A 12357-nucleotide genomic window follows, 5' to 3' on the forward strand; every position below is an offset into this window, starting at 1 on the left:
TAATTAGTGCTAAGGTCAATAAATTAATTTATTCTCTTAAAAGCCTATTAAACAATACCTTGAATGAGGATTAATACTACAGAAAAATAAAATGCATTTATTGGGTAAAACAAATTAAAGAGCCGATGCCTAAACTAGGCAAAAATATCACAAATCCAAGCACTGTATTGAACAAAGAATGAAAAGAATAGAGGTCTTGTATTAATTTTCTTCTGTTCTACATTTAAATATATAAAAAAAAATCTTAAATCTTCTTCTTGGAGGACTAATACAAATCCAGAAGAAATAAAATCTGAAGCTATAACAGGTAAGTAAGTGTCATATAAGGTGAGATTAGTAATTCAACTATCAAGACGCTACGTTTTGGGTTAAAAGCTCGAGGGAACAGAATCATGAGATCTCAAAAGTCGGGCCAAAACGAACAATAACTTGACAGTTGAGTCTGGACCGTTACTCAAGAAATATGTAATCCAGCTAAAATCCCTTTAGTTAGCTCAATCAAATGAAACAATAGCACAATAGTTGAAGTTGGTACACTTAATCCAATAAGTGCAACCATGCCCAAAACCAAGCTTGGTCTTGTATCCATCAATTGGGATTGCAAAAATCCCATTGCTTGGCAAATATTCGAGTCATAATTTGTGTAGAGACTTTTTTCCCAGTTCATCCATTCAGTTGGAGGTTCATAATTTCTCTCGATCATTTTCATCTCGTGAATTCTCTTACGTAAAATAATTAAGTTTTCATCTATAATACGACCATTGTAGTAGTTTCGATCCTGGGCTTCTCTACCCATTGCTAACGTAGTCGTGTTCGATGCTCGTGATGATGATGATGATGATGATCTTCTTTTTGGTGCAAATGGTGAAGGAAGAAGTGGAGAAGAGAACAGAAAAGAAGTTGATGTAGTAGCCATTTTTTAGAGTGATTTTGAGTTGTATAATAAGTATTGAAATAATGTGGTTTGAGTTATGAACCATAGGGTATTATTTATAGATGCTAGGGACATATGATTAATAGTGTTATTAAAGTGTTAATTAAAGTCTTAATTATGCAAAACCGTGTTATAACTGTCAGCATCAAAATTCAGTTGACTCTAACCATTTGGATATGGCTTGACTTTTGTGGCATGTTTAAGGGCAAGACGGTTCTTTAATTAATTTAAGTTCTTTGTATCTTGCCGTAGTTGCTTTCTTTTGTTCATGTAAGGTTGGACATTTTAATATATAATATCCATTAAGTAATAAATTAAAGAGCTATTAATAATTTAATTGGAAAATAATATCAGAAAGTAGTTGGAAATACAGATCATCAGGTTGTTTTCCAGGAGCTAGAGCTGGAATTTTCCAAACAAGGCCCCAGAAATTCTATATATTAGTATTTTTTTTCATTGGCTGACGCCAAACTGAGTTGGAAGCACAAACAAAAAAAAAAGAATTTAAAAAAATCTTTTTTTTTTTTGTAGTACACTGTAAAGAACTCTTTAATAAATTAATTTCATAAAATCAGACATAATAAAGTCAAGAATGATAATTATCTAAAGTTAGACGATTAAAGTTGTAGTTTAATGGTTGCAACTTCATTATACATTACAACTTACAACGTTTGCCATATATGTTGAGGTACGAGATTTCAATTTGACTTAGAACTCTCTCTTCTCGTCTTCTACTCTATTTTAATTTTTTAAATATTTTTTATCATATTGACTTGAAAATAATTACAACTCATAGTACTTTTCATATAATTTAGTATCATATCGTATAGCTAGGCTAGTAGGCTTTACGTATTCCCATCATTTTATTTTATTTTTTGGAAATTTGTATTCCCATCATTTAAAAGACCACAGACAGTTGCAATATAAAGGAAATGTCAACAAAAAAGAAATAGTATATATTTGGTTGGACCTTGTTTTTTATTTCTGTTTTTGTTTTGTTTTAATAAATTAAAAAATTCTAGTTGACCTTAGAGTCCTGCAATCATTATATCAGGTTAAGACGTGCTTAAGCACGTTGACTTAATCAATGGAATATTTAATAGAATATATTTTAAGTTAAACAAGTTTGAATGTGATTCTAGTCAACGTTAAATGATCTTTCAGTTTTTAGAGCATACAAATTATCATTCTTGTTGCTTTTTCCTTACTATTATTTTTGGTTTTATTATAACAAAGTGCCTTTTCTTAGTATTATTATTATCATTATTTTTGTTAAAACTCAATGACTTGGTGATGGGAGAAAACCAGATGAAAATTTGAATTTTTCTTCTAAGTTAAATAGCCATAACTACTATGGTAAATCCGTCAAAATTTTACTACGCGAAAGGTGGTTAACTAAAGATTTCACTCATTTCATTGACACTAGGCTACACTCTTAGGTGCAAAATTCCTAAATAACCTTTTATAAATCAACAAAAGAAGATATGGCAAAACATTATACCCATCACCAATGGATTATCAACTGAAATATAAAAGAACAGGCATCCCGCATTCCCGCAAGGTCCGAAAAAGGACCGCATCCCGAGGGTTGTGATATACACAGCCTACAATAACGCAAACATTAGTGGCGGCTTCTACAGCTCGAACACAAAATTTATAGGTCACATGGAGACAACTTCATCGTTGCTCTACCGACAGAAATATCACCACAGATATTCAACATGTATAATCATTAGAAAATCAAATTTCCAGCCCTACAATTCAAGGATGAAAAAGCTATTGATACGACCAACCATTACGGATCCATCAAAGGATTTGGTTTCCAACCAGCAGTAAACCTTTTTTTTTTAAATGAGAAATAAAATAGGCTAAGAAGTTCGTACTTTGCAGCTTTACATCTGAATTCTGCTCATATTTACCATACTTCAAGACTATTCTGGACCATCTTCATGGAATTTCTAATGCTTTTTACCCCTAAAGATACAGGAAGGAGATGAATTTTAACTGTATGCTAGAATTAGCTCACTAGCTCACATAAGAAGGACCTCCTTTTACTGCACAGGCATCTCCTTTTGATTAGCACCTGTAGGAGATAAATCAATGAAAAAAGTGGCAGATCTTTGTATCAACATCATCCATTTTCCCAAGCAATTTAGAAGCCGTCAAGGTTAAACAGATCAAGTTCAGCAGGAGAAATTTCCTGCTGTTGGTTGGGTTTACCTTCATCCACGGGAGGAGATTCAACTTGCTGAGCTGGTTCAGGTAAATCATCATCCTTTACAGCCTGAAACTTTGGCTCTTCCTTTTCTGGCTCTTCCTCGACCTCTTTGGCCTCTTCCTCGACTTCTTTGAGACGTGCTGATGGTTCAAGCCGCTGATACTTGGGTTTATTCTTCTCCAAGAGAAGGTAAGTTGTGTAATACCAAAACATTAGTATTCTACTTTGAGCAATAATTGTATCACTTATTCGACTGCCTCCAAATGATAGCCGCTCAAGTGCCTGCATATAAGTGAAACTCAAGATGTTGGTATATAACAATGAAAACAATTTCACAATCACGTTCTATTTTAGTCACTCAACATCACTATTATACAAAGATCAAAATACTTTTCTTCCACATCAAGGATCTCATTCTTGGGGGTTTTCCATCAGTAAGCATAATATGAGGATAAGGGAGGATATGGGTTCAATATTGAAGTTCGACACTGAATGATATCTTTCTTGCAACGGAACTAACTCCTGAAGATCCAAAAAGTAGCAATAGTCCACTTTTTTCCACACAAAAATATTATGCTGCTACTTTAGTGTCACTACAGATTTCTGTTGTGTATTGACTTCAATTTTCCACGTTACGGGTTATCTCTGTTTATCATCACCTTACTATGTTCACCCACTACTTGGTTTTGCCTTGGCCTAAAATGACCCCTCTAAAATTGAACGAAGCTAGTTTACGTTTTAGAAGTTCAGTAGGTGTCAAACAGACGCATGACCTCACTGAAGAAGAACAAAAGAAGCATAACTAAACAAATACGTCACCAAATAAAGATACAAAATGGAACAACAAAACCATGACAAGGTAAATAAAAATGAAAAAAGAAAACAGATGAGAAAGCAATAGTTACAGTACTGCTAAATCATATCACAAAGATATACTGTCAGTCATGTCAACTTAGTGTTTGTTATCAGTCACAGATTGGTCTTTTTCCCCAGGTTGCATCACATGATCACATGGTCATGCTAATATGAGGACTTAAAAGGTTCACTAGCCATCTGGAGCTGGTGTTAGTTCTCTCTGCACCTATATTTCAGGACTTCAATCGCATACAGTGTGAAAAGACCCCAACATGATGTTCTGGGTGGATTTAGAGAAAATTTTGCCTTCTCAAAGGAAGTTTTAGTTCAATGATCTGAAAATTTAATGGACATATATGAAGATTTCGACAGAAAGATATTAACGCCAAAAAACAAAAGGGCAGCCTGGTGCATGAAGCCTCCCGCATTAACGCAGGGTCCAGGAAAGGGCCGCATCCCAAGGGGTTGTGAAAGATATTAACGCAATTCAGGAGAATTCTATTAAGTAAAACAAAGAGGTCTATGTCTTCACTCACCTGTTCACCAGATTGTATGTCAAATGAATTTTGATGCTCAAATTGAAGGCCACTAAATTCGTTGATGCAAAGCCCCTGAAACGCCCTGAAAGTAACAAGAAATTCGCCAGAATTAAGGTCCTTGGATAGGAAAGAATATTAAAGTCAAGGAATCGTCAAGTACTTTTGCATATGAAGGAACATTAGTACCATCTTATAAGAGAAACTCGAGGAATCCACCGAAAAATAATTGGTGTGTTTTCTGAATTGACGTAGTACCCCCCAAAGACAATAAAAACTGTCATAAGAGAGGGACCCAATGCTAATGCGGCTTCAGTTGTTGGAACCATAGCTCCTACAGTCAAACCCATAGCAGATGCAGCAAAAGACTCCACAGTTACAATTCCGCAGAACTTCCCAAATCTATAAACCAAAAGTATAAAGATGTCAGCACTCATTATAGTGTGTGTTTCTATCCTCTTCTGCAACCAAATGCTGGCATTTAATTTAATTGAAATACCAATAGCTACTGGTAGCATCTCACTGGATGGGGAAAAAAGGGTCATGATGCCAGTAAAATTCGGCAAGTGAGAATGGATGAATGCCCTAGAGTAAAAAGATTGACTATAAAATCCCGTTTCGAGTATAAAGGCAAAGTAAAACTTAAGGGTAAATATATTCTTTAAAGCTAATAAATATTCGCTCATCACAGTGACTGGTGAAGAAGCTTGTATGGCATCTTACTGACGGTCTAAAGTAATCAATAGGATAGCTCAGAAAGTTGACAAAAGAAGAAAACCTCCAAATGTCTCAATTACTTTGTTCAAGAAAAATTTGGACAACTAACAAAAAGTTAACCACATCTTTTTTTGTAAAAGACAGAACGACAAGTGAGGCTTGCTCAGTTGGTAAAAGCATCTCCACCCACGACCGTTAGGTGCTGGGTTCGAGTCACGCTGGAGGGAAGTGTGGAAACACTATAGATCCTCCTAAATTGGGAGAAGTTTAAAAAAAAAAAAAAAAAAAGACAGATGAACTGATTATAACTGAGATTATTATATCCTTTGTTGCTATTCAACCTACAAAAATTACGGGAATGTGGATGCTTGTACAACAACAACAACAACCCAGTAGAATCCCACTAGTGGGGACTGGGGAGGGTAGTGTGTACGCAGACCTTACCTCTACCCGAGGGAGTAGAGAGGTTGTTTCCACGTGTGGATGCTTGTAAAAAAGATATTAAAAGTTTCAGTTGTTTCTAAGCTTACGTTTATGTATTTATTGAGGTGTTGTAGCTTAATGGCCTTCTCTGTCTTCTCCTAAATATTAGTCACAGGAAAATGCGTTGATATGCAGTTTCTCCATACTTTACTCAAAACAGCCTCAAGATTCTGCTGGTACCTTAGACCTTTTGATTGTCAGGCTCTTTTTTGTTAAATATTTAAAGCAAGGAGAGACCTCAGTCCTTGAAAAAAAAACATGCTCAAATTTGGGGAGGAAGTTTACATGAAATAGCCTTAGTAGCTTATCCTTATCAGCAACTCATATATGTATACAACTCATAAACAGTGTTAAGCTCACCTAGAAATGGTAGGATGAAGTCGAGCCATAGGGTATAGGATGCTACCAAAGAGTAGTGGAAATGCTGCTCCAACAGGAATCTCGGCAATCAACTTGGAAAGCAAATAAGGTCCCAGAGCATAAGACCCTTTGGCACGTTCTCTGTCAACAATTGCGCGTTCCTTGGGAAAGACACCAACTGTTTTTGTCAGAGCTGCCATAGCAGTGTTTATTGCAGCAACCTAAGCATGAACAAAGGAAAATGGGAAGGAAATTGATCAGGAACCCCATGGCCTTATCACTTGGCACATGTACTTTCATATTTGATGCTTTTCAATGGGTGGAAATATTGAGTCCTTGCTTCTTCTTTTTTTAATTGATAACATTTGTATATATTAATAGAATCAGTACATAGGTTGTACTGAACCATATTTACAGGTAAATGCTAACTAGATGTGCTAGTGTGCAATCCTAGCAAGATCCTAGTATGTCTAAAATTGACCACAGATTATTTGGCCACAGATTATTAGCTGGCCAATGTAGGTTATTTGGCCACAGATTATTAGCTGGCCAATTGGTTAAAGAATAAAAATATCGCTGAAAGCAGAAAATCGCTGTTGAACATAGAAAAAGAACAGATGTTCATCTCTTTCATTCATGCGCAATCAAGATTACTTGTTGACGCTAAATTAATCTTATTGATAAAGGATCTGATATAAATATATATATTGGCACTTCTCACCTGAAGTAATCCCATTCTGTCTTGTATTGACGTCTGGGATCTGCCCATCCTCCAGAAAACAGAGCCAAAAATCAACGCTGATGCCATTGACATCCTTGCCCGAACTTTGTTTGTCGGTCCATCTCGAGAAGCCTATTGATCAATAACTAATCTCAATTATAACAGACCCAAAGAAGCAAATTGCTTCAAATATCACAATTTTTTGTGGTATAAGAAGTACTAAAGATTATTAAGCATTAGAAGGAAGGAAGCCTCAGGCAGCAAGGAAAAGAAATAAAGCATACACTATTGATGATAAGGTCAGTTCCAACTAGCTACATAACATGGTAATGCTGTAATTACTCTTCGTTTATCTGTTAAAATTTACAAACAAAGGAACAAACTCATCCAAATATTTGAACACTTCTTCTATATGATTTATAGTTCCAGCAGATTAATGAAGCAATTGAGTTAAGTCACTATGTATAATCCGTAAATTCCTGTTAAAACAGAGAAGTGAGATTGGAAGAGAATTAGAGAGAGAGATGGAACTCACTTGCATCCATGCACGTTTGAGAAGTAACCAGAACTGCCTCCACCAACCACCTTTACGTGAAATAGATTTCTTTGTTAAGTTTACACGGGTTTTCGAGCTATCCCTTAAAAGTGGAGTTGCATATAAAACCTCCGATATCTGTTCTGAGAATGACTCAACTAGACCATCTATTCTCTTTTGGGAAGCGTATACACTCTCGGACGAACTATAGTCTATAGATATTAGATCAGCCAAAAATTCAGCAGGATTCACATGATCTGGACAAATGTACCTGTCATTTAGTAACCACCAACCAATACTTGATTAACACATTGCAGTTCGCACTTCATGTAAATCATAGGAAAGCAAGCTGGCTCCATATCCATATGGCAATGGCAAAGCATAAATGCATAAATTTAGACACACACAGACGCGCGCCCACACACATTTATACATGCATGCACATCCCTCTTCCCCCAACCACCAACACAAAAATAACCAGAAAAAGAAAGAGCAAGGATAAATGTTACATCATAAAGTGTTACAATCATACTAATAATTATTATAGGACACTGCATTATCACGCTGGCGTGCTATTTCGTTTTACCACATTTTAACTTGGTATCTATGTGTTTAAGAATAAAATGCAACATTGAACTCACCCTCAAGTTTATCAACATGACTTTTTTTTGTACTTAAACAGAAGAAGAATATTTCTGATTAATTGGATTCATCTAGACATTTATCTCGTTAAACCACTAACCACACAAATAAGCCAATTCCAGTAATACAATGCCAGAAAGTGAGAGCCAATAGTAGCACAACACTATAAGGTTATATAAACTATATAACTAACTTAGGGGATAGATCATATAACACACCCAAATTTCGAGAAGTATGCCAGTACTTCATCATGTGCAGGACCAGCATAGACGAGTGAACCCTCTGCCAAAAGAGCAATGTCGTCGAATTTTGCATACACAGAACCTCTAGGCTGGTGTATAGAGCATATAACAGTATGGCCATCCTGTGCTAGTTGTCTTAGCGTTTCCATCACTCGCTCTGCTTGAAAAGCATCAAGTCCTGAAAGCAGGGTTTTGTGGGCAGGGAGTAAAAAGGTGAGAAAGCAACCATTCAAGAAAATCCTCGTCTTCACATAATTATTATGACTTCAATAGTAGATTTCAGTTGTTTCTATTAAAATCAGAATGTTTTACGTTATAAATATACTTAGTCCTACATTACAGGGTTAGTAATATTTTGCAACTGCCACCAAGGAAAGTGAAGTTCATCTTTTGTACAAGTATGGGTAGAAAACTTCCAACAATTACAATGTGGTTTATGATTCAATGTCAAGTAAAACATAATACATCTAGCTTTCAAGTTGAACCTCCACTGCAGGAGGCTAAAGAATCCAGATACCAGAAAACCATTAATAAAAAAGGCATGCCATTAACATAGAAGATCCTTTTTTAAGAAAATATCATTATCATAGAAGAGAATAACAGGATAAGACTTGGATGCATAAATGAACTCTATATGAAAAGAGGGAGACATTCATTGAGATTGTCTTTCATAGAACTAATAAATGTATGACACTGATTTAGTTCCAGTTTGAATGTTTTCTTTCCAGAAGCTCATTTTGTTAGCTTTCATTTTATATGCTTACTCCTTCCCCTCCTACATGTAGAAGCTTCTACAACCCGAATGCAACTGTTAAAGTACTTCAGAATTAGAATCATTTGTCTAAGTAAAAAACCCACAAGGTTTCCTTGACACATAAACAAAATCAAGCGTTTACATTTAGGCATACAACAGGACAGGACAACACATAATCCCCAAGCATGGTTTTGAAGTCCTTAATAGCACCCTATTCCACACTGACTACATCATCTAAAGAATTCCCTTCAGACTACAGAGTAGAAGTGAAGGCTTTTGATTTTGGACATTATTAAGTACAGCATATTCTCTGGGCAAGTAGAAGAACAAACTGACCCAGGTTCTACAAAAATATAAGATATATTCTGAATCGTGATTTTAGACTTTTCTATAACCATATGGTCACAGGATTCCAATTCCCATGCAACCCCAACAATCTTTTTCTGCATTTCCATGAGTACTCTGACTTCCACTACAAATAGCTTGACACTATCACGTCACCAAGGAATCAGGACAACTGGGATAAAATAGTCGTGGCCAGGAGGGAAGTACCATTATAAACAAAAGATAGAAGAGATTATAGTGAAAATTTGGGAGTCCTTGCCATTTTGACTTCATAGAGAAAATTGACAGGAAAATCTATAGTTATCCTAATTTAAAACCTTTAAGCTTTTATAAAGGCCTTCCTTGGTTTATACGATCTTCAAGCAATGTTGCAATGTCTAGGCACTATAAGAATTAAAGCATATAATATCAACCAGACAAGAAGTACTCACTGGTCAACTGAGTTCAATAAAAGCAGAAAATTTGGATGATGCCATCATAGTCAAAGCGTAATGTCAGCAAATGTGGACTGCAAAAAGCGATAGAATTACTTACCAGTAGTAGGTTCATCCGCAAAAACTACAGATGGACTGGCAATAAGCTCACATGCAAGCGACAGGCGCTTCTTTTCACCTCCACTAATTCCACGAACTTTTGCATCACCAATGCGTGAATCAGCACAACTGACCTTTAGGAGTGACATGAAACCAACAAGGCTAAGGACAAATCAGAGTGATTTCTCTACTAAACTTGAGGTAAAGACTACAACAATCTACAGCTATCAGAGAACGAGAGGTTTGTTTCGTGGAACAATTTCTTTAACTAGAACGGTTCCTACACAATTACCAAGATAAGACGAAGGGAAGCCTTACCAAACCCAGTTTAAACAATAGATTGTTCACATATTCATCTCTCTCTTCTATTGAAGATACGTCCTGTAGCTGCAGTTCAGCAGCAAGAGAGAGTGTTTCTCGAACAGTCAACTGGGAAAAGAAAAGGTCCTCTTGTCTAACATAAGCAAACCTGCAGTAGCAAGAACTTACATCATCTTACTAAGAATTTCTCTCAAGAGAAAAGTAATCAGTCTAATTGACAGTGGTTATTGAAGCCAGCGTACTTGTATATTTTGTTTGAAAATGGCACCCCATTAATGTCCAAAAGGCCAGACAAATGTAACTTGGGTGATGCATTTATCTGACCTGCCAAAACATTGAGAAGAGTTGTCTTTCCTGATCCTGATGGACCCATTAACGCTAGCAATCGACCAGGTTTGGCTTCTCCGGTCACATTTTTTAGCAAAAACCGCACCTAGAGTTTGGGGGGAAAGGAAAAGATAACCAGAAAGATTCTGAATGTCAATGTCAGTATCATTTGAATCTGGCACTTAAAATAACTACACAATTCCAATCATGGGAACTTGCAAGTTGCTTAAGTCATTATAACCAGAAATTAGCTATTCCAAAGCAAAAATGAGAAAAAGTTAAAGGGGAGAGCATAAGAATATGTAGATGAATATTAAAATTAAGGGGAAGATACAGTAACTTATAAGGTCAGGCCACAGTCATAAAGATTGAGGAAATAGTCTAGATTATGAAGATAGTATCAAATAAACTGTGAAGTCACTTTGAAGTAACTATATATGTTTGGCTACTAAGAAGGAAAGAGATGAGCAGAAAGGTTTCCTTTTCATAGTCATTGAGAATATTCATTGGTTATAGAGTTACATCAGTATATATTATCAGTTGTCTCTCAAACAACCACCAGTATCTATGTATATACATAGCCCCCAACTAATAATTATTATGTTATTTTGTATATTAGAATGTGTGTATTTGAAGTAACATGGTCAGTGAGAATACATATAACCGACCCTAACGTGTTTGGACTGAGGCTTAGTTGTCATTGTTGTAATATATAGATCAATTACTAAGATAAATGTGCATTCCCTGTCCTAGAATACAATGTCTATCACGATATAATGATATTTTTGTTATATACTGAATCATATAACACAATTACTAGTTCGGTATATGGTAACTGATAATTCTTCAGAAACTTAAGGAGAATTATATTTTGTTGTAATTCACTAGCAGTAATATCTATTTCTAACATATACAAATAAAAATGCATAAATGCATCACAGATATCAGCAAACTGATGAAGTCGACTAAAGAGAAGTTCATCGTTAAGCTAAGTTTTTCATGTGTTACTCCGAACCACTAGACCGCTTGATTGGAGCAAATTCTAGAATCTCAATCTCTACAAAATAATCAACACATACACACATTTGGTAATACTAATAAGCTGTGAGCTTTATCATCAATTTCAGCTGAATTTTCCAATTTTTTTTTATAAATAGCCAAATAAAAACACTGTTTATAAGTTCACCAAATGATTACTGTAACATTTATCAACATAAGTTTGCATGCTTTATGTAACAAGGCAGTGGACTCACAGTGTTAGAGGATTTATCAGAGAGAGAACAGGTAATATTAGTCCATTTAATAGTAACCGGAGCAACTTTTCCAATGATCGGAGCTGGAGCTTCGCCATTTTCACTTTCTCTCTCATCGTCGTCGTCGGGAAGAGCTTCATTTTCCGGCAAAAGCGCCGGACCAGGGGAAGAGAAAAGGCGGAGCAGTAGAGCCGCCGCTACTGCCGCCAGTAACTGGCCAACTCCGCCGCCTTTGCCGACAATTGGCAACATTTTCTCCGTTCACGTTGAGCTCGTTTTCTTCACTCTCACACACAGTCCCATACTCGTTCAGTTTAAGATGAAAGCTAAAATAGTGGCTTTGGCACTAATACGACGTCGTATATAAAGTAATTGAGTTATTACGATGTCGTTTCAAGTGATTTTCGAGTAAGACAAAAGTTTGTTGGGATATGATGAAGGGACGATGTGTATAATATGAACGAACACGTGTCCTTTGTGAAGAGATAAGATATTTGGAGGTTAAGTAAGTAATTTTAGTGATTACTTGTGTAAATTGTAGGAGTGTCTTAGTGGGGTCTGGGGAAGGTAGTGTGTACGTA

The 12357-nt window shown here is 35.9% G+C and overlaps 2 protein-coding genes across 3 annotated transcripts; both read right to left on the minus strand.

Annotated features, from left to right (window-relative positions):
• Window positions 1–454: 454 nt before the first annotated feature.
• Window positions 455–916, minus strand: LOC104225293 (uncharacterized). The gene has a single exon (XM_009777064.2). It carries the CDS (start codon window positions 914–916, stop codon window positions 455–457), a length of 462 nt encoding a protein of 153 aa, XP_009775366.1.
• Window positions 917–2647: 1731 nt separating this feature from the next.
• Window positions 2648–12086, minus strand: LOC104225292 (ABC transporter G family member 7). Of its 2 annotated transcripts, XM_009777063.2 has the most exons (12): window positions 11777–12085; window positions 10439–10629; window positions 10194–10344; window positions 9877–10009; window positions 8220–8421; window positions 7360–7630; window positions 6825–6956; window positions 6104–6324; window positions 4733–4945; window positions 4544–4628; window positions 3155–3434; window positions 2648–3017 (listed from the first exon to the last, which is right to left on the minus strand). In XM_009777063.2, exons 1-12 carry the CDS (start codon window positions 12026–12028, stop codon window positions 2986–2988), a joined length of 2163 nt encoding a protein of 720 aa, XP_009775365.1. In that variant the 5' UTR covers window positions 12029–12085; the 3' UTR covers window positions 2648–2985. The 2 variants fall into 2 exon arrangements, with proteins under 2 accessions (XP_009775365.1, XP_009775364.1); XM_009777062.2 differs by having other exon boundaries at window positions 2648–3434; window positions 11777–12086.
• Window positions 12087–12357: the final 271 nt, after the last annotated feature.

Source organism: Nicotiana sylvestris, chromosome 10 (genome assembly GCF_000393655.2).
Source record: "Nicotiana sylvestris chromosome 10, ASM39365v2, whole genome shotgun sequence".
NCBI lineage: Eukaryota > Viridiplantae > Streptophyta > Magnoliopsida > Solanales > Solanaceae > Nicotiana > Nicotiana sylvestris.